The 27,884-nt window shown below is 41.9% G+C and overlaps 1 protein-coding gene, 1 long non-coding RNA gene and 1 other non-coding gene across 11 annotated transcripts in view; 1 reads left to right on the top strand and 2 right to left on the bottom strand.

The window, feature by feature from the left end:
- The window catches only part of rilp (Rab interacting lysosomal protein), a 40,908-nt gene that overhangs the window by 3,603 nt on the left and 9,421 nt on the right, over window positions 1-27,884 (top strand). For 4 of the 6 annotated variants that reach the window (XM_069910153.1, XM_069910151.1, XM_069910152.1 and 1 more), the window contains exons 2-7: window positions 8,631-8,754; window positions 11,935-12,056; window positions 18,751-18,948; window positions 20,432-20,607; window positions 21,994-22,116; window positions 26,025-26,120. In XM_069910153.1, the coding sequence (XP_069766254.1) occupies window positions 8,631-8,754; window positions 11,935-12,056; window positions 18,751-18,948; window positions 20,432-20,607; window positions 21,994-22,116; window positions 26,025-26,120 (839 nt within the window). Of the gene's footprint in view, window positions 1-8,630; window positions 8,755-11,934; window positions 12,057-18,750; window positions 18,949-20,431; window positions 20,608-21,993; window positions 22,117-22,848; window positions 23,109-26,024; window positions 26,121-27,884 lie in introns of those variants that run through there. The other 2 variants (XR_011348452.1, XM_069910150.1) reach the window with 2 other exon arrangements.
- Window positions 5,220-26,879, bottom strand: LOC138749159 (uncharacterized). 4 transcript variants are annotated; one of them, XR_011348456.1, is made up of 3 exons: window positions 26,412-26,839; window positions 23,179-23,493; window positions 5,220-5,411 (listed from the first exon to the last, which is right to left on the bottom strand). It is a non-coding gene; the product is annotated as an uncharacterized lncRNA (long non-coding RNA). The 4 variants fall into 4 exon arrangements; XR_011348457.1 differs by having other exon boundaries at window positions 5,220-5,408; XR_011348455.1 differs by lacking the exon at window positions 5,220-5,411 and adding an exon at window positions 7,716-12,097 and having other exon boundaries at window positions 26,412-26,838.
- LOC138750046 (U1 spliceosomal RNA) lies at window positions 19,765-19,924 on the bottom strand. Its single transcript, XR_011349038.1, has one exon. It is a non-coding gene; the product is annotated as a U1 spliceosomal RNA (small nuclear RNA).

Raw genomic sequence — 27,884 nt, 5'->3', positions numbered from 1 at the left:
GGAGGAATGAGAAGCTGCTGTAGAAATGGAGATAAATGATTTAAGAGGGAAGTTGGAAGAGAGCAGAAAAAAAATTAAAGAGACACAAGATTTATTCTCACAAAAAATTGACGTATTGGGAAACTACAGTAGGTGAAACATCATAAAAATAGTTGGCCTGAAAGAAGGCAAAGAAGGGTATGAAGGATATGAAAGATATGGAGGAATTTATAAAAGGATGGATCCCGAAGGTGCTGGGAATGACAGATTCACATGAAGAAATAGTAATTGAAAGGGCGCATCGAGCGCTAGTACCAAAACCGCCACCACATCAAAAACCGAGATCCATATTGGTAAAATTTTTTAGATATACGATAAGAGAAAACATACTGGAGCAGGCAAGAAAGAAAGTTAGAGAAGACAATTAGCCGTTGGAATATAAGGGACAAAAAATATATTTTTACCCGGACGTAAGCTTCAAACTTTTAAAGAAGAGGAAGGAATTCAACACGGCGAAAACAATCTTATGGAAGAAAGGGTATAACTTTATATTAAGACATCCAGCAGTACTCAAAGTATTTATTCCTGGGAAACAGAATAGACTGTTCTCCGGCCCAAAGAAAGCCCAAGAATTTGCTGTACATTTGCAGGACAGGAGAAGAGAGGAGGAGAAGGATGACTGGCAAGAAAATATACAAAAATATGTAAAAATATAAAGATAATGTATATATAAAGATTTAAAGATGTATAAGAGAAGGGGAAAAGAGAGAGAGAAAGAGAGCTTTGTTATAAGTATAGGAAAATAGTGTTCTTGGGGGGGGGGGGGAGGAGAATAATGGTCACTGTGAAATCGGTTGACACTTGCGAGTAAGTTCACAAACCGAATGGAAAGGGGAGTTGTGGTTGCCATCAAGGGACAGGAGGCAATCCAAGGAGGGGAGGTTCATTTGGGGTTAAAGCGTTATTGCTTGTGGGGATTGTTGGGGTATTTCATGTCTTAAATGCGTTGACATATCTTGAGATTAAAAAGGAAAACTTTAAAAAACAGTAATGGAAATAAAAAAGGGGATGGAGATGGTGAAGAGGCGGAAAAGAAGTGAAAATAAAGATATAAGATGGCCACCTTGGACCATATGACTATAAACATTAATGGAATATATAACCAAGTTTAAGTGTATTCCATTGAAAAAAAAATCACATATAATTTAAAAGATAAAGTTACAATGTTTGAAAAAACCTGGGAACCGTATATGGGGGAACATAAAAGAAAGAGCAGGCCTAGGACCACCACCACCAAAAATGATAAGATAAATACGATCAGATTTAATGTGAATAAGTAGATGATACGTCTTCCTTTTGTATAAAGATATTGTTTTATTATATTTTGTATGTCTAATATTTACTGTTTTTGGAGGGGGGTGGGAATGGGGAAGGGAGGGATGGGGGGAAAAAAAGAGAAAATGTCACTATGAATATTTAAAGAGATGCATCTGTAAATATATTGGTTGATCTGGTTCATAGTGCGATAAATAAAGAATTACAACACAAAAAAATGAAGCAGTCTCTTCAAGTTACCTTCCCTGTTAGTTGCAATCAAAATGAAGCACTTTATTTCACAGACCACCCGCAGATTGGAGGAACAACCCCTCATTTTCCCTCTGGGTCCAGCCAGGGGGCATTAACATCGACTTTTCTGCTTTCTACTAAATCTACTCACCTTTTCTTTCCCCTCCCTCTCCTCTCTTTCCATTTCTCCCCTCCACCCACCCAGCCATCCTTCCTCCCCCTCGTTGCCGCTGTCCCCCTCCCTCCATCTTCTCCTGCGTTTGCCACCCACCCTCCCCATACTCTTAAACTATAGTCTTTTACACTATCCTTAACACTAAATCTATCCCCAACTATGTACAGGCGTCTAGTGTATGAGTGTGCCAGCATCTCCTCATACCTTGATGAAGGGCTCAAGTCCAAAACGTCGGTTATGTATCTCTACCTTTGCTACATAAAGGACCTGCTGACCTTCTCCAGCATTTTGCCCTTTTACTTCAACCATGTAGTTTTTGTGATTTACTACTCTCTGTCAAGATTCCTCTTCTAGGCTCATTGTGTTGGAGGTTTATCTGAGCACTTGCGCTGAGAATCATCTGCAGGGATTCCTGGCTGCTCAGCATCTCTTTCCCCAGCTATTTCAGGGAGGGATGTATTGTGGCTTTGAGGATCTGTTGCTTCCTTCCACACATCTCCTGCTGTATCATCCTCAAGTTTGTAGATAGGAAGAGCTGGGTAATTTTTTTAATCCCTCGTGCAGGTCCATTCTACCCTTACAAATATTTGTAAATAGAAATTTGAACCTTTGAAATGATTGCATCATTGCTTTATGGCTTCACACAGCCCCCCACCCTTGCTCCAACTCATCCCTGGACTTCGATGACCGCAGTCTTCACAAGCTCTGCGCCTTCCTCTTTTCTTGCCAAGGTTTTATTTTCGGTTCTAATTTGCTGAGAGTCAGAGTTTAAAATCAGTAGCTTTAGGTAGTCTTGAGACAGCATTCCCACAATCTCCTGTTTAACTCTTTGGTACCACTTTATTCAATTTTTAGGGTGTCTTGTACATGCATTGCTGGCCCAGATAGGACTGAGTTTCCACAGCAGAGCTGTAAAAATAGAAATACTTGGCTTACTTGAACCAGGTCTGATGCAGTTAGTATTTTCGGTTGGTGACCATTAATTGAAAATCAAAGTCTTATAACAATGTCATTTTCTGTATTGTCTCAATCAGAATCGAGGACAAGTTCATTAAACTATGAAAATTGGTTTCTTGCTTTCTTCCTTAGATCCTGTTTACATACATCTATTTTATTTTCCACAATCCTGTTTGGCAAATGGGAAAACATCACAGACTTTTTATCCCTCTGCTTTAAAATTCATGACTTTCAAACACAAACGTCTGCTCATTGAGATATGGTGAGGAAATGCGTCCCTCAGGTGCTGGGTTCCTAATGACTATTGATGATTCATTACACTAATCCCAGCCTTAACCCATTTATTTTCCCCCACCATCTGTTACCATGATGTTTTTCTAATTTTTTTCTAAGAATGTGACTTTTGTGACAGAGGAAGTCACAACATCTTCTAGTGAAAGGGCCGTTTGGAAAGCCCCTTGTGCCAAGGCTTATGGAGGAGTTGCAAGCCACACCCTCTTGTCATCTTCAGCGTTTGGGTTTTGGGTGTCCTTCTCATTATTCAGTCAAAGAACTGAACTTTGGACTTTGAACATGACTTTGAAGAAGTAACTTTGAGGATGGTTTTGTTTTTGCTTTGACTGACTTTCCTGACAGGACTGAGCAATTTTGGGGTTTTTAGAGTTTGTTTCCTTTGTATTTTGAAGTATTGGGCACAGACAGTATTGTCAGGGGTTTTTACACACACACACACCCCACACACACACATACACACATTGAAAATTAATTTAGTTCTGTACTAAAGTGGGTTAATTTGGAAAAAACACTACATTTGTTCATTGTTAAAAAAAATATAGAGTTAAAATTTAACCTATTGAAGTGTGTCTTCTCTTTGCTGCTGGTTTGGGCATAACAGCAGTTGATAAAGAGCATCCTGATGAATGCATCTTTGCTGTCCAGATGTTCCAGGGCTTTGTGTAGAGCCAGTGAGATGGCATCCACTCCTATTGCTACCATAGGCGAATTGGAACAGATCCATGTTGCTGCTCAGACAGGAGCTGATATGCTTCAACACCAGCCTTTCAAAACACTTCATCACCATTGACGTGAGTCATTTAGGCAGGTTACCACACTCTTCTTGGGCACTGGAACAATTAACGCCCGCTTGAAAGAGGTTGCTGTTTGAAGCACCTTGTTTGTTGGTCTGTTTCCCCCCCCCACCCCCACTGCACTTTCCTTCGTTCTTCCTAGCCTTTTAATTCAGTTGCCTGTCTGCTTTTCACTCGCACCTTGAAGAAGGGCTCAGGCCCAAAATGTCAGTTACATCTTTACCTCCCATGGACACTGGGAAACCTGCTGAGTTCCTCCAGCAATTCTGTGTTTTTACCACAATCACAGTGTCTGCAGACTCTTTCAATAATGCAAGATCAATAGAGAGGAAAAAAAAAGGTTTTGTTGACAAAGGAGAATAAAGAGAGGGAATATGTAGTTGACCACAGGGGGATGCATTGATTAGGATTGCAAGGAGTTGTAACAAGTCAATATCTGTTCTTGAGTTTCCTCAAAATTGGCTTGGTGTAAGTACACATTTGACTTTCTCTTTGAAAGCATGGGGTTTGTTTAAAAAAAACAATGCTTCCTGATCAAACTTTTTAAATTTAGACACACAGCATGGGTAATAGGCCCTTCAGACCTCCGAGCCTTGCTGCCCAATTGACCTACAACCCTCAGTATGTTTGAACGGTGGGAGGAGACGGGAAGCCCGCAGACAGCGTCAGATTCGAAGTTGGGTCGCTGGTGCTGTAACGGCGTGGCGCTGACCGAGCCGCCCTAAAAACATGCACATGATCAGCTTTTGAACTATGATTGCACAATGTAGAAATGTTAACATTGAAAAATGTAACTCAAGTTTAATTTTATGGTGATGGCATCTGCGAATAGCTGTTACTGCTAATGTTAGTTAATTTCATTACATAGCTTTTACCCACTTCTTGTTTTACTTCAGCTCTTTTCCTTCCATGGTACTGAATACCCAATGTTTATTGATGGCAAATTTCTGCACCAGCCATAGTCCTGCTGGAAGCTGTTGTAACCGTCCAATCAAACAGGTCTCTGACATGAGACAACATTGTTTTCCAAGCATGAGAGCAAGAACTGGGATGTCATGTTACAAATGTACAAGATGCACTTGGAGGGTTTTGCACAGTTCAGCCCAGCTGTAGGAATGGTATCATTATCATTGCTTGGTGGGGGGGGGGGGGGTGGTTGTTGGTGCCGATGCAATTGTTACTGGGACTAGCAGGCTTGAATTGTTAGGGGAGGCTGAATAAGCTGGGAATTTTCTTCATGGAGTGTAGGAGGCTGAGGGGGAATCTTATTGAGATCTACAAAATCATGAGGGGTAATAGAAAGGGTAAGTCATTTTTTTTTTCTCCCTAGGAATCTAAAATTAGGGGAAAATAGATTTAAGGTGAGAGGGGACTTCTATCATACAGGGTCTGTTTCCGCGCTGTTAAACTCGGATTCTGTGACTTGTGTTAACAGTGTAATGCATTCAATGGAGCAGTCACAGTGCCAGTCTCCCCTTACTGAGACATATCGCTTTTAATAACTTAGAAAAACAACATGGTCCTTCTGGCCCACAAGCCTGTGCTGTCCCATTTCACCCAACTGAACCTGGGTCACTGATGCCACAACCGCATGGCGCCAATCTCTCTGCTAACTGTTCTGCCCGTTTGTTGCATTTCCACGACTGCTGTAATCAAGAAAGTTGTGGTTTGTTGAATTAATTCCATTAATTAGATCAGCATTTCAATTAAAGTCTACCATTTTCTGCTGTCCAGATTTCGGGATTACATAATAGACTTAGCAGTCGAGTCCTGCGTTGTTTGCTCAGCTGCAGAGGTCTTGTGATCAGTTTCCACAAACTTAACAATGCCTACGATTCTTGATAGTAATTATTAATGTAATCCAGTGAATCAATAAACAAAAAAAGGGCAGATGGTGGAAATCTGGAACTGCTGGTGACACTCAAGAGGATGGGCAGCGCCTCCGAAGAGAGAGAATTGATGCTTTAGGATGAAGATCCTTCACTGCCACATTGGTGCAGGATGGAAGTCAGCAAGGTGCTAACAGTGATGCAGGTGGGAAGGGGTGTGGGAATGTCTGCGAATGCCTCCTCTTGGCACCCGCCATGATTTGGAATCTTGTGGAGTTTGAAACCGTTTCTTCACTCCATTAAGACATGAGTGATAAGTTTGATACTGCTTTCTGCTGTACCATTGTAAATATCCTTCCTGTTGTTCTGAACACATCATGTTGGGATCTGAGATTGCCCATGACTTAACACAGAGCCACAGCATTGTCCATGAAATATCTACAATGTTGAAATGACATTACCTTGTCTGTGATTTCAACAAGTAGATCATGGCAGGACAGCTCTTCAGAGCATTGCCATTCTGAATCCAAGAATCTAAGCAGTGATGAAAAGAGACAGTGTTGTGGGAGAGAAAAAACCCTGGTATCTGGAAATCAAGCAACCAGCAAAAAAATTGAGGGAAATAAATTAAACAAGAATAAAGTAATAGGTAAAAAAATACATGTTTAAAATTCTAAATGTTCTCTGAAATAATACCTAAATCTTTGGTGAAGATGGGAGCAAATATTCAGCCAGCAGTGCTTTGCTTGTTGCAGCTGTTTGAATAAAGATGTGTGAAACTGCAACGGTGTCGCCCAGGTTGATGCCACTCGCTGTTGGGTTGACTCTGTTAAAGCGTCTCCTTATCCTTGAATTGTAAGAGTCACCCCAGTCAGAGGTTTAAACTGGGGGGGAGGGGGAATAATTATCTATAATGTTATTGATCATCTTTCAGGCAGCTCTTTGAAGGGGTGGAACCAGCAGATACAGTGACGATTAAATGTTTTTCAAGAATGTGACTGAAAATGAAGTAAAATTCTTTACGGTGTAGGTTTCAGATTTATTGTCCGAGAACATACATGACCCCGAGATTCTTTTTTCCTGCGGGTGAGGCAGAATTACCACTTTTTGGTTGTGCGATAAAAGCTGTGCTCAACGTACACATGTAAATGAATAAAGAAATGTGAACAAACTGATTTTTTTCCCTCTGTATTGCACAATGAAGTGCACAAGTACGAGTCCTTAAATGAGTTGCTGATTGAGTTTGTTGTTGAGGAGTCTGATGATGGAGGGGGAGCAACTGTTGTGAGTATTGTGGCACCTCTACCTCTTTCCTGATGGCAGCAGCGAGAACAGAGCATGTACTGGGTGGTGGTCCTTGATGATTGCTGGTGCTCTCTGACAGCAGCATTCCCTGCAGATGTTCGTGATGGTGGGGAGGGTTTTGCCTGAGTCCACTACCTTCTGGAGGGCTTTACGCTCAGGGGTATTGGTGTCCCCATACCAGACCGTGATGCAGCCGGTCATCACACTTTCAACCACACATCTGTGGAAATTTTCCGGGGTCTCTGATGTCAAACCAAACCTTCGCAAACTCCTGAGGAAGTAGATGCGCTGATGGGCTTTCTTCACAATGCCATTAATGTGTTGGGTCCAGGAATGATCCTCCGAGGTGGTGATTCCCAAGAATTTAAATTGCTCACCCTCTCCAACTCTGATCCCCCAATGATCATTGCATTGTAGACCTCTGGTTTTCCCTTCCTGAAGTCAACAATTATCTCCGTGGTTTTGGTGACACTGAGTGCGAGGTTGTTGTTGGTGCACAATTTGGCCAAGTTCTCAATCTCCATCCTGTACGTTGACTCATTGCCTTGTTTTTTAATACAACTCGTCATTTTTTTTGAAGACTTTATTTAAAATTTTATAACATGAATACAATAGAGAATTACATTTAAATAAAAATTTTTTAAAAATTAAAATGGTATTACATCAGAAAACTACACAAAATAATCCCCCCCCATTAATTGTAACACAATATTAGTAATCTAACAAAATTAGTCCAGCCCTCCCCCCCAAAATAAAGAGTGAAGAGTTAATAAAATTAACAATATTAACAAAAAAAGAGATAAAACTTAACCTAAAAAAATTCTAACAACAAAAATTTTTTTTATCAATACTAAAATATCACTTAAACATATATTTAAATCAAACTTAAATGCATATAATTAGCAAACGGAGTCCACTTTAACTTATAAAAAGACATCTTATCCTGAATTGAAAAAGATATCCTTTCCATAGTCAAACAAAATTTCATCTCCAAATACCACTTATCTCAAGTTAATATATTTTTATCTTTCCAAGTAAGTGCTATACATTTTTTAGCCACGACTAAAGCTAAATAGATAAAGGAAATCTGATAATCCTCTAAACCTAAATCAATTAATGATTGCATGTTCCCTAATAAAAATATATCGGGATCTAATACAAGATGGATATTATATAAACTGTTAAAAATAGATTGAATACCTTTCCAAAACTGTTGCAATCGATCACAAAGCCAAACAGTATGCAAAAAAGAATCCAACTTACTAAGACCAAATTTTTAAAATTTCTCTGGCATTAAATATAGCTGATGAATAAAATTATAATTAATCATCGCTCGTCTAGCGTTAATTAATTTCCGAATACTATTCTGACAAATTTCCATCCAAGCTTAACTCATCGTTTATATATTCTTGCAAATGAAGTTAGTTCAGTTAAAGTACAGTATTTTTGTCTTTTAAAATATTTATTCTTTATGCGGGTGTATTATGTAGTCCTTGTAAGAGTAAGTCTTAAGCAACTGGAAAATACACTTACCCGGCATCTACCAATCAACATAAGTGCTGGAAAGTTACTGAATATATCCCAGTAAATTTGGATACGCAGCTGAATCTGAGTTGCTGTGAAGCTGTGTGCCGAAATTATGTTGGGTATTGCAGGTTTCTAGTCATTGCTTTGGTTGTAAGACCCAGGTTTTTAAATGCAGCCTGTGCATTTCATTCTTGTGTGTTTCAGGATCTGGATCATAAAATAAATCTCTGGCACACCCGGATCCAAGAACTGCAGAAGCAGATATCACAACTGACAGGTGAAAACCAGCAGCTAGTTAACCAGCTGGTTGAAATTCAGTCCCAGGAAGGTAAATCGCATCTTTGCTTACATCCAGAATTTGTTAATATTTGTAGTATCAGTGGAGAGGTGATCATGGCCATGCTTTAAAGAAAATGATCAGGACTGTTAGCACGGTTGGTATCGCGAAGTAGTTAGCGCCACGCTGTTACAGCGCCAGCAACCTGGATTCGAATCTGGCACTGTCTGTAAGGAATTTGTACATTCTCCTGGTGCCTGTGTGGGTTTCCTCCGGATGCTCCGGATTCCTCCCACCCTCCAAAATGTACTGGGGTTGTAGGTCAGTTGGGTATAATTGAGCTGCACAGGCTCGTAGACTGAAAGGGCCTGTTACTGTGCTGTATCTCTAAAGATGCTTTTTTTTTAAACTTATTCGTTCAAAAAACAAATAATATATGACATATAAACATGAACTTTTATGAGGAAATAAACCTTAACTGTCCAACATTTGTCTCCCTCTCAGGAAAGAATTAGTTCTCTAAAAGTGGTTTGAATTTACTTTTTACTTAGTTCCATAAATTGACTGCCCCACTTGACCTACCCTGAAGTTGTATTCTGGGTTAATTTTTTTGAAGATATGTGTGTTACAGGTGCAATTTACATTGGCCTCCTCTCTTTAATTCTGCTAGTAGCTGGTGCTCTGAGCTAACTTAAAAGGTGTCTCTCCCTGTGTGAAGGGATACACCCCACACACAGCATCTTTTAGCTACTCCTGCTGGGAAAGAGAAACAGGGGTATCAGAGCCATACCACCAGGCTGAGAAAGAGCTTCTTCCCACGGGGAGTAATCACACTAACCATTAGAGATTCTTACGCTTATGAAACAATATTTATTTGTATCCATGAATACTTGTCCTGCATATGCATAGTCCGTGTCAGTGTTATATCTGGTTACGTGTCTGCGTGTTTTGCACCGAGGACCGGAGAACGCTGTTTCATCGGGTTGTACCTGTGCAATCAGATGACTTTAAACTTGACTTGATCTTGATCTACAATGCTGATCATGAAGAAGTTCCTGGATTTTGATCTACAACGCTAAAGAACAGTTTGTGACTTGTTCCACTGCATGTTGGGTGTAGGGGGAGCCTGTTGAAGATTCTTGACAAATTGCTGTGGCTCACCTTTGAGAACTATGGTATGATGTGCCAGTGGAGAGTTGGTAAGGGTGGGTGGTGATTCTGTCAGCTGGGTTGCTCTACCCACCAGTGGGATGTATTCTAATCTGCTCTGAAATGAAACCACTCACAGAAGGACACATCACCTCTGTCCTACTCTTGGAACCACAGTGCTTATGTAGCTGTTGCATTTCAGTTTCTGGACATGGGTGACATCCCAGAAAGTTCATGGTTGAATCCTGTTGAACGCCCAGGGAAGATGATTAGAAAATTCCTTGTTATAGAACCAGTTCTTCCGGCCTTAACTGATGAATGAAAGGGGTTCCACCCATCATTTGATTTCTTACATAGGTCTCATTGTGTAAGGGAATGAGTTGCTTCTATTACAATGGCGCTCTAGTCACTGAAAAGTGTTGTGGTTCAGACAAAAAAAACGTAGAATTTTTTAGCACAGTACAAACCCTTTAGACGCTCCTGTATTTCCTTAGAGATTCCAGCAAAACTCTGTTTTATACACAGAAATGAACTCGTCATGTTCAATTTTATACGTGGAGGGAGATAGGTGGAGAATAGTTGTCTGTGCATAAAACCTACAAAAGCTATTGTTCATACTGTGACAGAATATGTTATGTTTTATATTGTATATAGCTATGATTTTGAGAGATAAAGTGTGGCAGGTTTTTTAGTGTAGGTCACATACAAACTCTTCAAAACAGTTCTCATTTAAAATACTGGAGCTCTGCTCAAGCAAGACTGGCCAGCTCTGAAGAACTTTGCAAAAGCTTTGGGGTGTGCCCAAGGTACTTCACTAATGGATTGTTGTTTTTAAAAGCAACAGATGAAAGAACTTGTCTGAGCCGCAATATGTCTGGAGTACTGTTTGCTGTTCTAAGAGAGTCAGGTGGTTTTGCAAGCAGAGAGAGTAAAACAGGCTTTTCTGTGTGTGTGTGTGTGTGTCTGTGTGTGAGAGAGAGAGAGAATTCAGTTCCACAGTCAGCAGCAGTAGCTGGGACTAGAACAGGACAAGCTGGAAAGATTGTGGAAAAACCCCATTTTGAAGATGGATTGTGAGTGCTTAGTTCAGCCTGGTCAAAGCCCTTGTAGTCCATACAAGAGGAGATGACCAGCTGCCCAATTTTTCACTTGAAATAAGAGAAACAAAAAGAAACTCTGTGGTGACCTGAAAGAAAGAGGTTATCATCTGGAAAACCCTGAAGGGCCAAGTTTCTTCAGCAAGACACTGATGTGGCTGATTAAAAGGGATCAATTTGTGCCCAGGAAGAACAAATCTCTCTCTGAAAACTGACAAGAGCCTTCCTGAGTGGTAACCATTTACCTTTCAAACACCCAATCCTGGTGAAATTCATAAATGTTAAATTCTGGGCACAGTGTAAGAATTGCCTGCAACCAGTGAACTTGGAGGAGTGAGAAGTGAGTTTGGACTGTGAATCAAAGAACTTTTCTGAACTTACATACACATTACAGAATTAGAAGGGGTTAAGTTAGGTTAGTTAAGTTAATAGTAATAAGTTAAAGTTTGATCCTGTTTTCATGTTTAAAGATAATTAAAAGCAACCTTTGCTTAAGTAACCATTTGTCTTGGTGAATATCTATTGCTGCTGGGTTTTGGGGTCCTCTGCGCTCGTAACAATACCTTGTCCTTTGGACACCAGGAATTTCTTCTCTGAACCCTTTCGCACCACCTTATAACCAGGAAATGGGAGCAGCAAGCAACGAGATAATTTTGCCTACAAATTCACACTTGTCATTCATAAATGGAATCTGTCATCCCTATCTTCTGTCCATGACCTTTGGAATTCTTTCCTTTGAGATACTTAGCTAGATTAAAACTGCTTCCACTATTAACTATGCCTGGGATTCCAATCCATTCGCTGCATAAGCAGTAGATTTTCTCATATCAATTTTGTTTATTTTACTGACCACTTTTATTTTACTGACCACTAGTTCTTGCAGCTTTCATCAGTGGTAATTGTTAGGGATTTAACAGATCCTGCAGGAATTTAATTTGGAGCTAATAGATGACTGCATGATGTGATGTTTACATTTCTTTATTAGACAGTCTCTCTAAGAAGGAGCGGGAAGTGATGCTAAAGCTGAAAGAAGTGGTCGATCTTCAAAGGGATGAAATTCGGGCGAAAGGTCATGAGATCTATTGCAAAAATGAAGATGTGGATGCGGTAAGTTTTCACTCTCGCTTTTCTCTGTCTTTTTCAATTCCCTGAAGGCAATGAGTTGCAAAGAAACAAAATTAACTTGGGTCTGCAGGTGTTGGTTCTTTCTAATGAGATTTGCTTTTCATTTCTGAGTAACGTTTTGCATTGAACTAAAACGTTGGCGGCATGGTTGGCGTAGCGATTAATGCAATGCCTTTACAGTGCCAACGATTGGGAATGAACCTGGATTCGAATCCCGTACTAGTCTGTAAGGAGTTTTTTTACATTTTTCACATGTCTGCATGTGTTTCCTCCCACCTTTCAAAAAAAACCTTTCTGGGTGTAGGTTAATGGGGTGTAAATTGGGCGGCATGGACTCGTAGGGCCGAATGGGCCTGTTACATTGCTGCATGTTTAAATTTAATTTTTTTTTTAATCTCACCATTTCTCTTTATACTATAATAACAGAAATGACATGTTGTAAAGCAGAAAATCAGATGAAGATAATTTGCAGAAATGTATGGAAATATGGACTAAAGAGAAAAGATTACCGAAAGGCAGTTTGGCGTAGGGTCCTGATGGCGAGTGACTGGCCCAGGAGGGGTTGGCTCAGGTTTATAGTCAGGTCGGTTGATTGACAGCTGGCCAGGTGGAGTCATCCCCTTCAGAGATCTTCCTGCGGGTACGGAGTTCGCCCCCTGCTACTGCTGGTGGTCATATCGCCACAAGTTTGTAGCTTCTTGACCAGCACTGTGGCCGAGCTGTAGTTGATGAAGAGCAGCCATGTGTATGAATTGCTGTTTTCGAGGTGATCCAGAGCTGAGTGGAGAGCCAGCGACATTGCATCTGCTCTGGAGCGATTGTGACATTAGGTGAATTGCAGTGGGTCCAGATCTTTGCTGAGGTCCATGTTAATTCTGGCTATGACTAGCCTCTCAATGCATTTCATTACAGTAATGACTTCTTATTCCCTTTGAAAAATGGGCATTTGTGTTGTTCTTCCCCCACCCCTTCAGCTCAGCAAAATACGCTTAATCATGAGTTGGTGACTTTTGACACCGTAAATGAGATTGTGTGGCTATTTTGTCTCCAGCCCAGTGAGCAGGCTATAATTTTGATCTGATTAGTGGCTGTACAGAATAAACATCCCAGAGACCACAAATCTACCATAATTCAGGGATGTTAAAAATACTTGGCTGTAAGAAGTCATCGCGTTTGCGTGTCTTCTGTTAAATTGACTTTTAAGACAGATCAAGATTACTCCATTGCACCCCACAGTTCTATTGTCTAACGTGGACTTGCTATTCAAAGATTTCAGTTTTCTCATGGTTTATGCTGGAAGTTTGAAAAATAGATATATTCCAAGTCATTCGTGCTAAACACACTATCCAGTAGCGTCTGCCCATTGTACCCTGTCTCCGAAATTAATTCCAATGGAATGAGGTTTGGAGGCCGAGTTCAATGTCCTGAGCAATGCGATGTTAAAGTCCACACTGATTACTGTGGGTGTTATTTGTAAAGTGAAGGTAAATGCAAAAATGCAATTGAGATGCAGTAAGAACCTGTTGTGTGGCCTGATTCTGGGATATTGCCATTAGCTTAATAGTGAGAGTGAAAGAATAGTAAGATTTAAAAACTTACCATGCATAAAATAAATGTCCGAAATCCTTGTTTAATATGTTCACCAAAAAGACATCATCCCCTCCCAATTCCCAATAATTTAATGTATCTCACTGAGGCCACACAATTCCTCTTGGGAGAACTCCCAACTGTTCACCAAAGTGTGACTACAGATTAGTTCACACTCATTAGGAAGCGCAATTTTTGAGGAGGCCAAATAGATGATTTACGAAGGACGTTGTATATGAGGATTTCCATGAAGCTTGTCAAAATAGTGGCGGAGACACAGGCTTTTAAAGGAGCAGACAGTGTTTGTAAGTAAAATCCTGTCACCGCGGGAGCCTACCCCAAGATGGCAAGGCCTGTGCTCAGCAATGGCCACAAGTGGTAACAGACTCCAGGCGCAGTTGAACCAGCACACGGCATCAGAAACAAGGAAAATGCACCCCGTTGAGAAGTAGACGGGACAACCCAACGGGGCAATGACCATGGCAGCGGACCACCTTGGGGCTTACCAGTTGAGGGACCCATACTGGCTGTGGGCTGCTGGAGACTGGCTGATGGGAACCAGGAATCAGAGCCATGATTCGTGAGTGCTGGGGGCAAGAAGGCTCATGAAAGGCCCTGAAGCCTTCCTGGTCGTTTCGGAGGTTTGGATCTGGAACTTGAGTTGCCTATGGATCAAACAGGAGTTTGAGTGGCAGCGAAGGCTGTGGGAATCCTGGAGGCGAATCCACAGACACTCAGTGGTCCTGAAGGAACTCTCTTTTGCTTCTCTTTCTCTGTTATCAAGGACACCAGGTGACACTAATGGTGTCCCCTTTCTGCCTTATGGCAAGCACAAGGCAATTTTATCAAATATTAATTGTTCTCTATTACATGACAATAAAGGAATCTTTAATAAAGGAATATTGAGAAAGGTCCCTCAGGGTAGGTACAAGATTATGGCACATGGATATATGGAGACCTGCTATGCTGGATTCAAAATTGCTTTGCCATAGAAAACCGAGGGTAGTGGTTGGAGCTGTGGTTATGATTGGAGGGCTGGGACCAGCTGGGACCTCCTGTAGTTTGTGATTATATCTCAATGGTTTCAACGTAAAAGTGGCTGGGGTGCTTAGTACATTTGCAGATGATGTAAAAATTGGCAGAATTGTAGATATGAGGGAGGTTATCGAAGGATTTGGGTGGCATAGTTGGTGTAGTGGTTCACACAACGCCTTTACAGCACCGGCATTTGGGACCGGGGTTCAAACCCCGCCCTGCCTGCAAGGAATTGGTACATTCTACCCATGTCCGTAGGTTTTCCATGGGGGTTCCAGTTTCAACCACCATTGGGTGCAAATTGGGCAGCATTGACTTGTGGGCCAAAGTGACACCATGATGTCTAAATTAAATTAAAAATTTAAATTCAGCAGGATTTTTGACCAGTTGGAGATATGGGGGAAACAAATGACACATGGAGTTCAAGCCAAACAAGGGTGAGGTGTTGCACTTGGAGAGGTCAAATATAAGATGCAGTAAATAGCGAACATTTCGAAGTATTAATGAGCAGAGCGATCTCGGGGTGTATCTCTATAGCTCCTGGAAAATGGCTTCACAAGTAGTCAGGGAAGATGGTGAACAGCAAGCTTGTCTTCATGGGTCCGTGTGTTTAGTATAAAGGTCAGGAGGTTGTGTTGCAGCTCTGCAAAACATTAATTATGGTATATTTGGTGTGGACTTCTGGTCACCACATTACTGAAAGGATATAGAGAGTGTGGAAAGGGTTCAGGATCATGGCGAGAGTATTCTAGAAAAAGGATTTGGTTTGTTTTCTTTGAGGCATCAACCTAATAGAAGTGTGTTATAAAATAATGAGAGGCATAAGGTAGAAACATAGAACAAAGAAAAGACAGGGTTGAATAGGGTAGATAAAGTCCCAGTGTGGAAATGTCACATTGCAGAGGGCAGGGCTTTAAGGTAGTAGGGAGTATGTTCAAAGGCAAGTGTGACAGGTGCTTTGAATACTCTGTGGTGGAAGCAGTTTGAGGCACTTAGACAGGCACATGAACAGTCAGGGAGGGAACAGAAGGATACACCTCAAGGCAGGTAGAGACATGCCTGTTTAGGAGAAACTGGTTGGGTTCCAATCTGACTGGATCTCTCATCTTATGGAAAGTCCAAGAGCTTTCTGTGGATTGTGGGTTTAAACTCTCATTTTTTGGAATGAGCTGAACATACATATGGATTAATGATTGCCTTGGTGGGAGTGTGCGGCAACCTTTGCTACAAATTCCAATTCTGCACACTTGGGTAATGTTTGAAGTGCAATTTTTAACTTGAACTTTTAGTCTTCCTGTTATTGCACAAGTGTTTCACTTTGATTGCTAAAGCATTTGTATTAGTGTGTCCAAGCTTGATCCTCAAACTACCTGAATTCAGAGAAAGAATATTCAGAATGCTACAATTGCTTTTTGGATCCTGTTGTTAAGGGATGGTGGAATTGTCTCAACTCCTCTGATGGAAAAAACACGTCTGATTCAGCTCCGTAGGTTTAGGGCAAGTGACAAGGTCCAATGTCATTTTGTAGCAACTGTGACAAATGTCTATCGCGCATTTTGCCATCCAACGTACTTTTTGAACTGCTGGAGAAGACTTGTAAAAGATCACATACCTTTTCAATGGTGAAAAAAACTTAATAGCACTTTACTACCCACAGCATTCCCTCTGGAAAATTTACCAGTTCGACACCAGTAAAATCCCAGGGGTTCTGGAGCATCAGAATTTTCCCTCAGATGAAGTACTCTCCCTCCTGAGGCAGAAAATAGCGCTGGTCCAATCGTACTTGAATCGAGATTGATAGTATATCAACCTCCAGGAGTTAGAACACTAGAACATAAGAAATAGGAGCAGGAGTCGGCCATCCGACCCTTCGAGCCTGCTCCCCCATTCAATGAGATCATGGCTGATCTGATGATAGGCTCATCTTCACCTACCTGCCTTTTCCCCATATCCTTTAATTCCCCAACTATGTAAAAATCTATCCAGCCTTGTCTTTAATATATTTTCTGAGGTAGCCTCCACTGCTTCAATGGGCAGCAAATTCCACCCTCTGAGAAAAGCAGTTCCTCTTCAGCTCCATCTTAAATCTACCGCCTTGAATCATGAGGCTATGTCCCTTAGTTCTAGTCTCCCCCGCCAATGGAAACAACTTACTCACCTCTATCTTATCTATGCCTTTCATAATTTATATGTTTCTACAAGATCCCCTCTTATTTTTCTAAATTTCAGTCCCAGATGATTTGATCTCTTCTTAAAGGCTGACCACTTCATTGCTGGAACCTCAACCTAGTGAACCTCCTTTGCACTGCCTCCAAAGCCAGTACATCCTTCCTCAACTAAGGAGGCCAAAATTGTACACAGTACTCCAGATGCGGCCTCACCAATACCCTGTAGAGTTGCACCACAACGTCCCTGCTCTTAATTCAATCTCTCTAGCAAAGAAGGTCAACATTCCATTTTCCTTCTTCATAGCCTGCTACACCTGCAAACCAACCTTTTGAGATTCATGCTCAAGCACTCCCAAGTCCTTCTGCATGGCAGCAAGCTGCTTAAATAATAATCTGATCTTCCATTTTTCCTTCCAAAGTGGATAACTTTACATTTACCAGCAGTCGCCATCTGCCAGATCCTTGCCCACTCAATTAACCTAAACAGGCTTTCCATATCCTCTGCATAATTTGCTTTTCTACTCAATTTAGTGTTATTGGTAAACTTAAAAACACTATTCTGTCCCAGATCATTAATTAAAGCCAAATCTTCTGAACTACTGTTGCAAATGCCCTTGAGGGGAATATGAGCCAAATGTTAACTTTCTCTCAACCCTTTTTAATGATTAGGGTGGGGATGAAAATTCATGGAAAGAAGCACTTTGAAACTCTCAATTCCACCACTCCAGCTAGAGGTGGGGACCTACTGGCAGAGTCAATATCCAATATCAACCTCGCATTTTAATGTAACCAAAACCAAGGTGCTAATTATTGAATTTTACTGAACAAACTTGCATGAATATATAAACCTTGGGTTGTATATTTTTTAAAAAAGATGATGAATCAGCTTACAGGAGGGAGATTGAAAACTTGGCTGAATGGTGCACCAACAACAACCCTGCACTCAATGTTGCCAAAACCAAGGAGCTGATTGATTGTTGACTTCAGAAAAGGAAAACCATGCTATGATCCAGTGATCATTGGGGGGATCAGAGGTGGGGAGGGTGAGCAAATTTAAATTCTTGAGAGTCAATATTTCGGAGGATCATTCCTGGACCCAACACACTAATGGCATCATGAAGAAAGCATGTCAGTGCCTCTACTTCCTCAAGAGTTTCTGGAGGTTTAGCTTGACATCAGAAAGCCTGGCACACTTCTACAGATGTGCAGTGGAAAGTGTGCTGACTGGCTGAATCATGATCTGGTATGGGGACACTCTGAGCATAATGCCCTCCAAAAGGTAGTAGACCCAGCTCAGGACATCACAGGCAAATACCTCCATTGAGAACATCTATAGGGAATGGTGCTGTCAGAGAGCACCAACAATCATCAAAGACCCACACCACCCAGCATATGGTCTTTTCTCGCTGCTGCGAGAAAGATGTGCAGGGGCCACAAGACTCGCACCCTCAGGTTCAGGAACAGCTGCCACCCCTCCACCATCAGAATCCTCAACAACAACCCAATCAGGGACTCATTTATGAACTCTTATTTTTTTTCTTTTTTCTCTCGTCAATTTTCTTACATTTCTTTATTTATTTACATACGTATGTATCTTTTTGAGTACTTTTTTTGCACTACCAATAAGTGGTCATTCTGCCTCACCCACGGGTTAAAAAAATCTTGGGGTTGTATGTGATGTCGCGTATGAACTTTGACAATAAATCTGAAATCAGAATCAATTTAAGGCAAAGACAGTGGGTGGAGCAGGCGGGGAGACCATTAACAAGTCCTGCCTGCAAGGGATTTAAAAAAAAATTAATTAAACTTCTCGAAAACATGCCAGTGGTAAAAACAAGTTGCAGTCCGTTGTCTGATTTTACTTGCAACACCTCTGCTTTTTCCAGCTGCAGGAACAGTTGGATCGTATTCTGAAGGTCAACAACGACTTGCGACATAAAACAAACATCGTTCAAACCCAGCTGAAAACTGTGCTAGAGAAGAAGGCGGAACTGGAAGTCACGGTGCAGGAAAAGGACAAAGAAATAGGCAGATTGCAATCCCACCTGATCGAGGTGAAGAAGGAAAACGGCTTTGACCAAAAGGTACTTAATTTCACTTGGTAGCACTTACTAAGCCACAAAGCCATTGATTCATACTCTGCTGCCAAGATTGCTACAGACTTATTGGGGACTTATTCCAATGTGTTGCCATGTCTAAATCAAGTATTTGCCATGTATTGTGAGATGACTGTTACAGGTCTGACATAACTGATGACGTAAGAGCGAACTTACATTTTGGGCCGTGGACGAACATCTCCAAAAGCGGTTGATTTAGTTTAATTTGTTAGGGGAAGAAGGGAAATCAGGAAGACTTGGGAAAGGCATCTCAGAAGCCATTGTTGAATCAGAAACTTAATTGTTCTCGTTAGATAAAACTGTGCGCACTTCGTAAAGTAATCTTTTCTCATAATACCCTAAAACTTTTCCACCACCATCGTCAAGGTTTTCTTGGATGAATGCAGCACTACCACTGAAGCTCTCCGCATCCAGGCTGAAGCAGGATGCTTGATTGGCTCTCTATCAACTGCCCTTCCCCTTCCCCCCTCCCACACACCCCAACCAGTGTACAGAAGCTGCAGTGTACATCATTATAAAGTGCACTGTTGCAACTTGCCATTGCTCCTCCCATTAGTTCCTCTGGAACCTGTGATCTCTCTTACATGGAATAACGACGTTTTTAATTTAAAAAAATGTAGACGTACAGTCACAGGCCCTTTCGTTTCAAGAGTCAATGTCTCCCAAATTGACCGACCACCTCCGTCCAGAGCACCGGGAGGAAATCCACGCAGACACAGGGAGGACGTACAAACTTCTTACAGCTTCGAGTCCCGGTTACTAGTGCCTACTGTGCCACCCAATTAGGAGAGTGCAAATGCCGTCCCCCACTACCACACATTTTGCAGATGAGTATCCTGCATTTGGGAGCATCACAGGCGTGCACACCCAAAGCACAATGGAATAGTCTCGTCCTGGTAGATCAGCCATCCTGACCACTGATTCTCCCCTGCCAGGTTAGTTTCTGTGGGAACACAGTCATCCAAAAATATCCTCTGACTCCTGCATCTTCCTGACTTGGATAAATTTAAAATTGATGGAATCTTCCACCTAACATCACTGGGAGTTCATTCACTCACTGTCAGCATTTCTTCAAGGAGCACCACCTTGTCAAGTGTAATTAGGGACAGACGTTAAATGGTGGCTTTGCCCATCATCCCGTGAGGGTATAATGACTGGCTGGCAAGTTCTGAAAACATGAAGTAAATTAAATTTTTAGTCCTTTGGTCAAAGCAAGCAAACTCAAACTCCCAGAATTCATTGGTACCCAAGCATTCTGAAATAAACTAACTCCTTTAAAGGACTGTGTTGAGGAAGTTATTTTAGATGTGAGAATTTACTCTGAACTTTATGTCATACAGTGTCTTTTTTTTCGTTTTATTGGTTGTGTCTTTATGCAAATCAAATTGACATGAGGTTTTCAAGTGATACTTAAATTTTGAGCATCTTTCACCTATTCTTCTCTTTGAAGAAGAACAGAGCCATGAATGCACCAATCATCAACATGGCGGACAAAATCATCATCGACGTTAAGGATCCAAACCGGCCCTGCTTCACAAAACAGGAAATGCGGCAGATTCTGCATGAACGCAATGAGCTAAAGGCAAACCTGTTCTTGGTCCAGGAGGAATTGGCGTACTACCAGAGGTAAGCCTGCTTTCGATGGTGGGGCAGTGAAACATGAGGTGGGTGGGATGCTTTGGATAAAAGGCCCAGAAAGTGCAGGATCATCTTTGGATAGATTGCTATCTAAGCATTTCAGCTCTGTCCACTGCAATACCGTGGATCTCTCAGTGGCCAATCGTTTCAATTCCCCGTCCCATTCCTTGGTGATCAAATCAAGGAACAGTGGGTTCACAGAGATGGGCTAATTAAACAAAGGACGATCTTTATTCAATAACACTTGGTACTTTACGCAGTCACATTGGATGCAGTGATCTCCGACACCAGTTGTTGCTTATTTTTCTCTCACACACGTGCACTAGCGCACTCTCACGCTACAAGGACTTCAACATGTACTTCCGATTCCCTGTATTCCCACACAATACTAAAGTCCCATTCTCAGTGAAGTGCACACCTTACCAATGACTCTTTCAGCAATATCCACAGTTCAAGACCAAGTGTAAAGCAGCCTTTGTCATCAAGACCAAGGAGCAAAGAGAATGCACGTGATGGGCTTTTAAAGTGCAGTAAGCTGGGGAGTCCGGCTCAGGTAATCATGAGGTGATTTAAAAGGGCCAATGGTGAGGTGTGCAGAGTCCAACCTTAATTGGCAGGTGATGTGACTTCTGATTAGGTTCACGTGACCCTTCACAATCCCCCACTACACCTTGCTGACATGTCTGTCCCTGGTCTCGTGCACTGCCAGACTGAGACCACATGCAAGTTGAAGGAATAACACCTCACCTTCCAACTGGGCACCCTCTAACCGGATGGCATTAACATCAACTTCTCCAGTTTCCGTTTAAAACCACCCCCCATTCATATTCATCCCCTGTCTCCTTTACTCTCTCTCTTTCTCTCTTCCCCCACCCCCTTTCCCTCTGTCTCCTTTCATTGAGGCAAAATTAACCTTTGTCATATCCAATTAACACCTTGTTGAAGGGCTGAAGCCTGAAGTTGGTTATGTATCTTTATTTTTGCTACTTTGGTTATGTATCTTTATCTTTGCTACATACACTGTTTGACCTGCTGAGTTTCTCCATCATTGTGTTTTTACACCTTCTGTCTGTTGGTCTGGACTTACTCCCCCCTCCCCCACCTATTACTTATACCTTGAAGAAGGGCTTGAGCCTGAAATGTCGGCAATATATCTTTAACTCCTATGGATGTTGTGAGACTGGCTGAGTTCCTCCAAAGTCTTTACTAGAGTCACAGCATCTGCAGCCCTTCGTGTTTCACCCAGATTTAGTTTGAAAAGGTGAATGTGTCTACAGTTAGGAGTTCTTGGTACCATCACGAGCAGCTGAACAGGTAAAGCATGCAAGCCATCTTGGGCCACAGTGGCTTGGACGATGTGTTTTTATGTTGCAGGGAGATCTTCAGCGATGGAAAGTGCCCAACTATTTTCATGGAAGCCATCAAGTCAGCAATTAAAAAGCAAAGGAAAAAAGTGAAGGCAAAGATGTTGGGAATCACTGAGAGCATGTGCAGCAGGTGAGTGGCTTCCTCAGAGGAGAGCAACAGCAGGAATTCTGCAACTGCACCATCACGTGTTTTAGTTTCAAATCTTGTCCAACAAGAAGCACCACATTTAAACTTTTCTCTGTCACCCTTCACCCTTCCTCGGTCTGAGCCTGTCCACCTCTTCCCTCCCCTCTTCATACTACCTTTTCTTTCTACTCTCAGCCCTTATGCTGGGTCTCAACTTATTCCCCCCTCCCCCCACCAAGATACTGCTTGACCTGCTGAATCCCTCCAGTTTTTTTTGCTGTAGTTTGCATGTTCTGGCCTCTTTCTCTCTTCTTTTTAATCAGTCGTGATGGTCTTAGATCTTGTCAATTCCCCGGATTGGTAGCGTGCAGATTTTCCTCAGCTCTCTTACACGCCACCCCTTACCCCTCCTGACTACAAGCCCAGTGTTTTGGGCTGAGAGCTACTTTTGTTGAGTGGTCCATCTGTCAGTTTTTAAATAGGTGTCATTGAGGTTGGGTTTGCATTATTTTTATTTTACTTATTTGAAACTGCCTGGGTATTGAACCTGAATACCAACATATCAAGTATTCCCTTATTTGAGAGATGTCACCTGTTTAGTGAAAAAGGTTAATTTGCAGGACGTATTGCTTGCCTAAATTAAACTTAAATGCAGACAGACAGCATGGTAACAGGCCGTTTTGGCCCACAAGTCTGTGCCACCCAATTAACCTACCTCCCTGTATGTTTCGAAAGGTGGGAGGAAACCGGGAGCCCCCGGAGAAAACCCATGCAGACACGGAGAATGTACAAACTCCTCACAGACAGCACCAGATTTGAACCCCAGTCCCGAACGCTGGCGCTGTAAATACATTGGACTAACCGCTACGACAGCCGTGCTGCCCTTCTCTCTTGGATAACATTTTCTAAAGGGCAAATGATCAGGGCCAGGGGGAATGGCCAAGCACTCAACATTGTCAGACAGTCAACAGGTCCATCTTCACCAAAGTAATGAGGTAGAAAATATATTGAAATTTTGTGCAATAAAGCTAAAGAATTAAAACTGCAATTCATAGCATGGCTTACATTGGAAGGAATAGTCCTTATAGCCATTAAGGTGGTTGCTCCGCATGGAATTGTATCTCCCTCCATTCCTTTCCCCATTATCTTGCCTCTCTTCACCAATCTTTGAACAGAGAAGTTTCCCCTGCATTTCTTCATCACTCTCCACCAACACATTACATCTTGAATTGTTGCTGAAGAACGTTCTCTGGGTTCTTCCAGTGCTTTGTTTTCTTAGATTTGGTACAAAGTGACATTGTTTACTCCAGATCGGAACTGAACACCTGATTCACCCTCCATTGTTTGCGATCTGAATCAGTGCTCCATCTCGTGAACTCGCTGAAAATGGAGGAACCATGGTCAGCACACATTTAGTTATGGGAGAAACACCAGAACGGTAGATGCTGGAATGTAGAATGAAGTGAAACTGGAGGGGGAAGCAGGGGTGGGGGGTAGTGGTGTTTGCTGGTTGGGGCAGCATCCATGCAGAGAAGCGGACAGTTAATGTTTCCAGTCAGGACACTTTCTCAGTACCAAGACAGGAAGGGGAAAAAGCAGGCATAAAAAGGAGGGGAGGGCTGGGAGGGGTCAAGCAACTGGACTAATGAAGAAAGGGGAGGTGGATGCACAGGTAGGGGAGGAGACTACTATAGGAGGGAGGTGTGACAGTTGGAAGTAGTGGAACTAAATTGGGTTGAGTTCTGGCAAACTCTGGCAAAGTTTGTCAATTGAGCAATTACTGCATGGAGGATTAGAGCAAAATCTATCTTCTAAAGTTCTTTTAGAAATCTTTGCTAGTTTGTTGTCACAAAAAGCATTGTATAACATTGTTTTACTGCCCGTGAGAAAGGGCCTGGAAGCAAATCATCTGGAATTGCCACACTGATCCAAATAATGTTCAAAATGTTACTTGTTTTAAATTGATTTTTAAAATTTTCAAACTTATTTACATTCAGTAAGATCCATTGCCATCTACTAGCATTTTAGAAGATCATTGAAATAAAAATTTGTCCCTGAAATATTATTTATGAGGTGGCTGGTGCCGTTTGGTAAATTACACGTGCTCCCTGTCTTACGACCATGATGGGGACCTAAGAATTGGTTGTACCTCAAAATGGACATAGGTTGGAATTTTGCCTGCGTGCATGGAGTACCGAAATCTTAAAGCAAACTTTTTAATCAAATGTATTTGACAAACTGAAACACAGATACAGGGCGTATAAGAGTCAAAATGTGCGTACTTACTTTGTTAGTTAGTGTTCCAGAGTCCATAGGCTGGGCACGGCTGTCTTGATTCCTGTGCGCACATGCGAGTCTTTGGTTGGTGCATGCGTAGTGGGTTCATGTATTAGAGTTCGGTTGGCGCATGCGCAAGAGTTAAGCGGCTTGATGATATTGAATTCGTGCCCTTAACTCTTGCGCATGCGCCAACCGAATTCTAATACATGAACCCACCGCTCACGCGTCAACTGAAGACATGCATGCGCACAAGAATCAAGATGGCTGCCCCCAGCCCATGGACCCTGGAGTGGCGACTCACGGGGTAAATGCACACATTTTGACTCTTACATGCCCTGTATCCCTGCTACAGTTTGTCAAATACAACATAAACCACGTAAATTTTATACTTTTTCTTATATATTTTTTTTAATAAAAATTTGGTCATACGTTGCCTAGGTCGCAAGTCAGGGAGTATCTGTAGACGGTAAATGATCACCAAATGCTTGATCAATTTGTAATCCAGCCCCAGTCAGTAAAACGTCTTTTTGTAATTCTAATTTCCTTGGTCATCTGTTTCTTCATCACTCAAAGAACATAATTAAAAGTCTTACTGGCTATTAGTGAGCTTATTTTTTTTTAAAGAAAAGCTAAATTCCCCAAAGATCTGTAAACAAACTTAAGAAACTGAGAATATGATTTGACTGATCTTTAAGCACTGACAGTTTTGTGAGTGGGGCCAGATCTATTGCAAATTTCTACGAGTGTACTTTGGAGATCATCCTGACAGGTTGCATCACACTCTGGTATGGAGGTGCCAATGCACAGGACAAGAAATATTAACAGAAAGTTGTGAACTCAGCCAGTGACATCACAAGTATCAGTCTCCACTCCAGCGAGGACATCTACAAGAGACTGTGTCTCAAGACAGCAGTCTCTATCCTCCAGGACCCTTACCACCCAGGCCGTGCCCTCTTCACACTGCTACCATCGGGAAGGAGGTGCAGGAACCTGAAGATGAACACCCAGCACCACAAGAACAGCTTCTTCCTCTCTGCCATCGGATTTCTGGACGGACACTCACTCACTTTCTCTTATTTTTACCTCAATTATTTTAAAATGTAATTTTATAGTATATTTGTACTGTAATGCTGTCTCGGAACAATGAATTTCATGACATGTTCATGACAATAAATTCCAATTCTGATCTTTTATGAAGCTAGCTAAGAATTGTGCTTGATTTTAGCTTTGAAAAACTCCTTTGTGGCCTTGCCATAGATGAAGTGCCGTCCAATGAGTCTGGAGGCATTTGCTCAAACTTGACCAGATATTTCTGTACAGTTCAGAATTAATTTTGCTACTGGCATCAACAGTCACATCATCAGTGATGATAAGTGCACCAGTACCTGTGGCGGAAGAAACTCCAGGCTCATCCAAGACTTATAAATTATATAGGTGTAAACAGTCAACTAGAGGTGGGAGGGGGAAACAATTCCTGTTATTTCCTTTTGAGTGGTAATGCTGCTATTGCGGATCATTTTGTAAGTTATGATTGGTCTCCACCAGCATTTTTTATATAGATTTTTGAGGGGGTTATTTCTGGAGTGGGTTTGAAATATTTTTCTAATAATAAATTATTTGTTTCACTACAGCGATGAAGAAGAAGAAGGTAAAAACGCCCTTGCCCTTCCCTGCTTCCCACAAGATGAAATGGATGCCAAGCCGCCTGAGTCGAGAATCAAATCTTTGTGAGTTTTAAATTGGCTTGGGTGAATTCTTTATTGACTTTATTATTCTAGGATTGTTCATTGGCTGCTTAGAGGAGGTGGGTGTCAGACTCAATGAGAAGCATTTTCCTTTGTGACTCTGCCTTATTTTACTGGGTGTGTCCATGTACACTTCTGGCAAACCCATGTCATCCTATTATAGCTGGTAATGGTAGCATTTATTATCCATTCCTAGTTACAGTTAAGATTAATTGGAGCCACATTGATGGGTCTGGAGTCCCATATAGACCAGAGTGGATCTGGATAGCTTACAGGTTTCCAGAAGAAGGCGGCAATAGTGATCGGAGATTCCTCTGTGAGGAGAACAGACCTGTGGAAGCAAGGTTGTTGGGTGTATGTAAGGCAGAGATTGACAGGTTTTTGATTAAGTCTGGTTACGGGGAGAAATCCGGGAAGTGGGGCTGAGTGGGTGGATGAATCAGTTCATGATTAGAATGATGGAACAGACTCGATGGGATGATTGGCCTACTTCTGCTCCATTATCTTGTGATGTCATCACCTCTTGTGATGTCATTGACAGTGCTCTTCAGATGTTGATCACTGGCTTTGTGGGCCAACCAACTTCAACTGCTTTATTACCATTCTTCTGTCCATAAGTGAAGGCGGATTCACTGAGTGAGCACCGTGCAACTGTCAATTCACCTTTCCAATAATGGTACAGTCTGGTCTAGTCTACAGCAAGACCTGTAAAGTTCCAGGTTTGCTCTGACGATTGTTAAATTGTGGAGGGGGTTTACTACTTTTGACCATGGTAAGAATACCTGCGTTATTCAAAGTGTTGGGAGCTAGGAGAGGCAGACGGTCCGGACGAGGATCCACAATTGGGGCGTTGGGAGCTTGGATGGGTGGCAGATCGGGGCCAAAATGGGGGCGGGGGGATCAACTTTTACACGAGTCATATGTGATATGTGATTTTTGGGTCAAAAAAAGTGGAGGGGGTTGACTATTACACGGGATCAACTATTTATACAAATATATACGTAACTCTGGATTGGGTCCATGGGTAAACTACAATACGAACACTAACTAGTACGAATCAGCTGGTGGTTGGATATAAAACAAGTCCCGGAAAATGGCGACACATTGACAGTCCTTGAAAACCGGGACATGGAGTATATGCACTTGCTGGTAGTCCTTGAAACAGGGAAACGGAGTCCAAAGGGTTGACTTGTAGAGAAGTATTTGAAGGGAGCTGAAATCAAGGACACTCTTTGGTTTACTCTCAGCGCCAATGTATTCGTGAGCATTTAGCTTATTAATTGAAAGGTCATTGGTTGCACATGATGTTCCTATTGGACAGGCAGTGAACCTCAAAGTATTTTAGGGTATTTTGAATGCATGTATAAAATGCAACTTCTTCAATTAGAGTAATTGCAAGTTTTTAACAAACTTACAAAAACAATGTCATCTTCCTGTGACCTTTACCCTCAGTAGCCAGAGACCATTTGTCCATCTTGTATACATTTATAAGTTGAGATGTTAAAGTTGCACTCATGGACATAGATGCAGTAAATTTAAAAAAATGAACTGAGTGTGCAACTTGTTGCCACTGGTGACTGTGGAGGCAAGGTCGTTGGGTGTATTGAAGGAAGAAATGAACAGGTATTTGATGAGTCAAGGCATCAAGGGTTATTAGGCGAAGGCTGGGAAGTGGGGCTGAGTGGGAGGGTGGATCAGCTCATGATAAAATGGCGAGCAGACAATGGGTGTCTGCTCCTATATCTT

Source organism: Narcine bancroftii, chromosome 14 (assembly GCF_036971445.1).
Source record: "Narcine bancroftii isolate sNarBan1 chromosome 14, sNarBan1.hap1, whole genome shotgun sequence".
Taxonomy (NCBI): domain Eukaryota; kingdom Metazoa; phylum Chordata; class Chondrichthyes; order Torpediniformes; family Narcinidae; genus Narcine; species Narcine bancroftii.
This window is presented reverse-complemented; position numbering and strand designations above follow the sequence as displayed.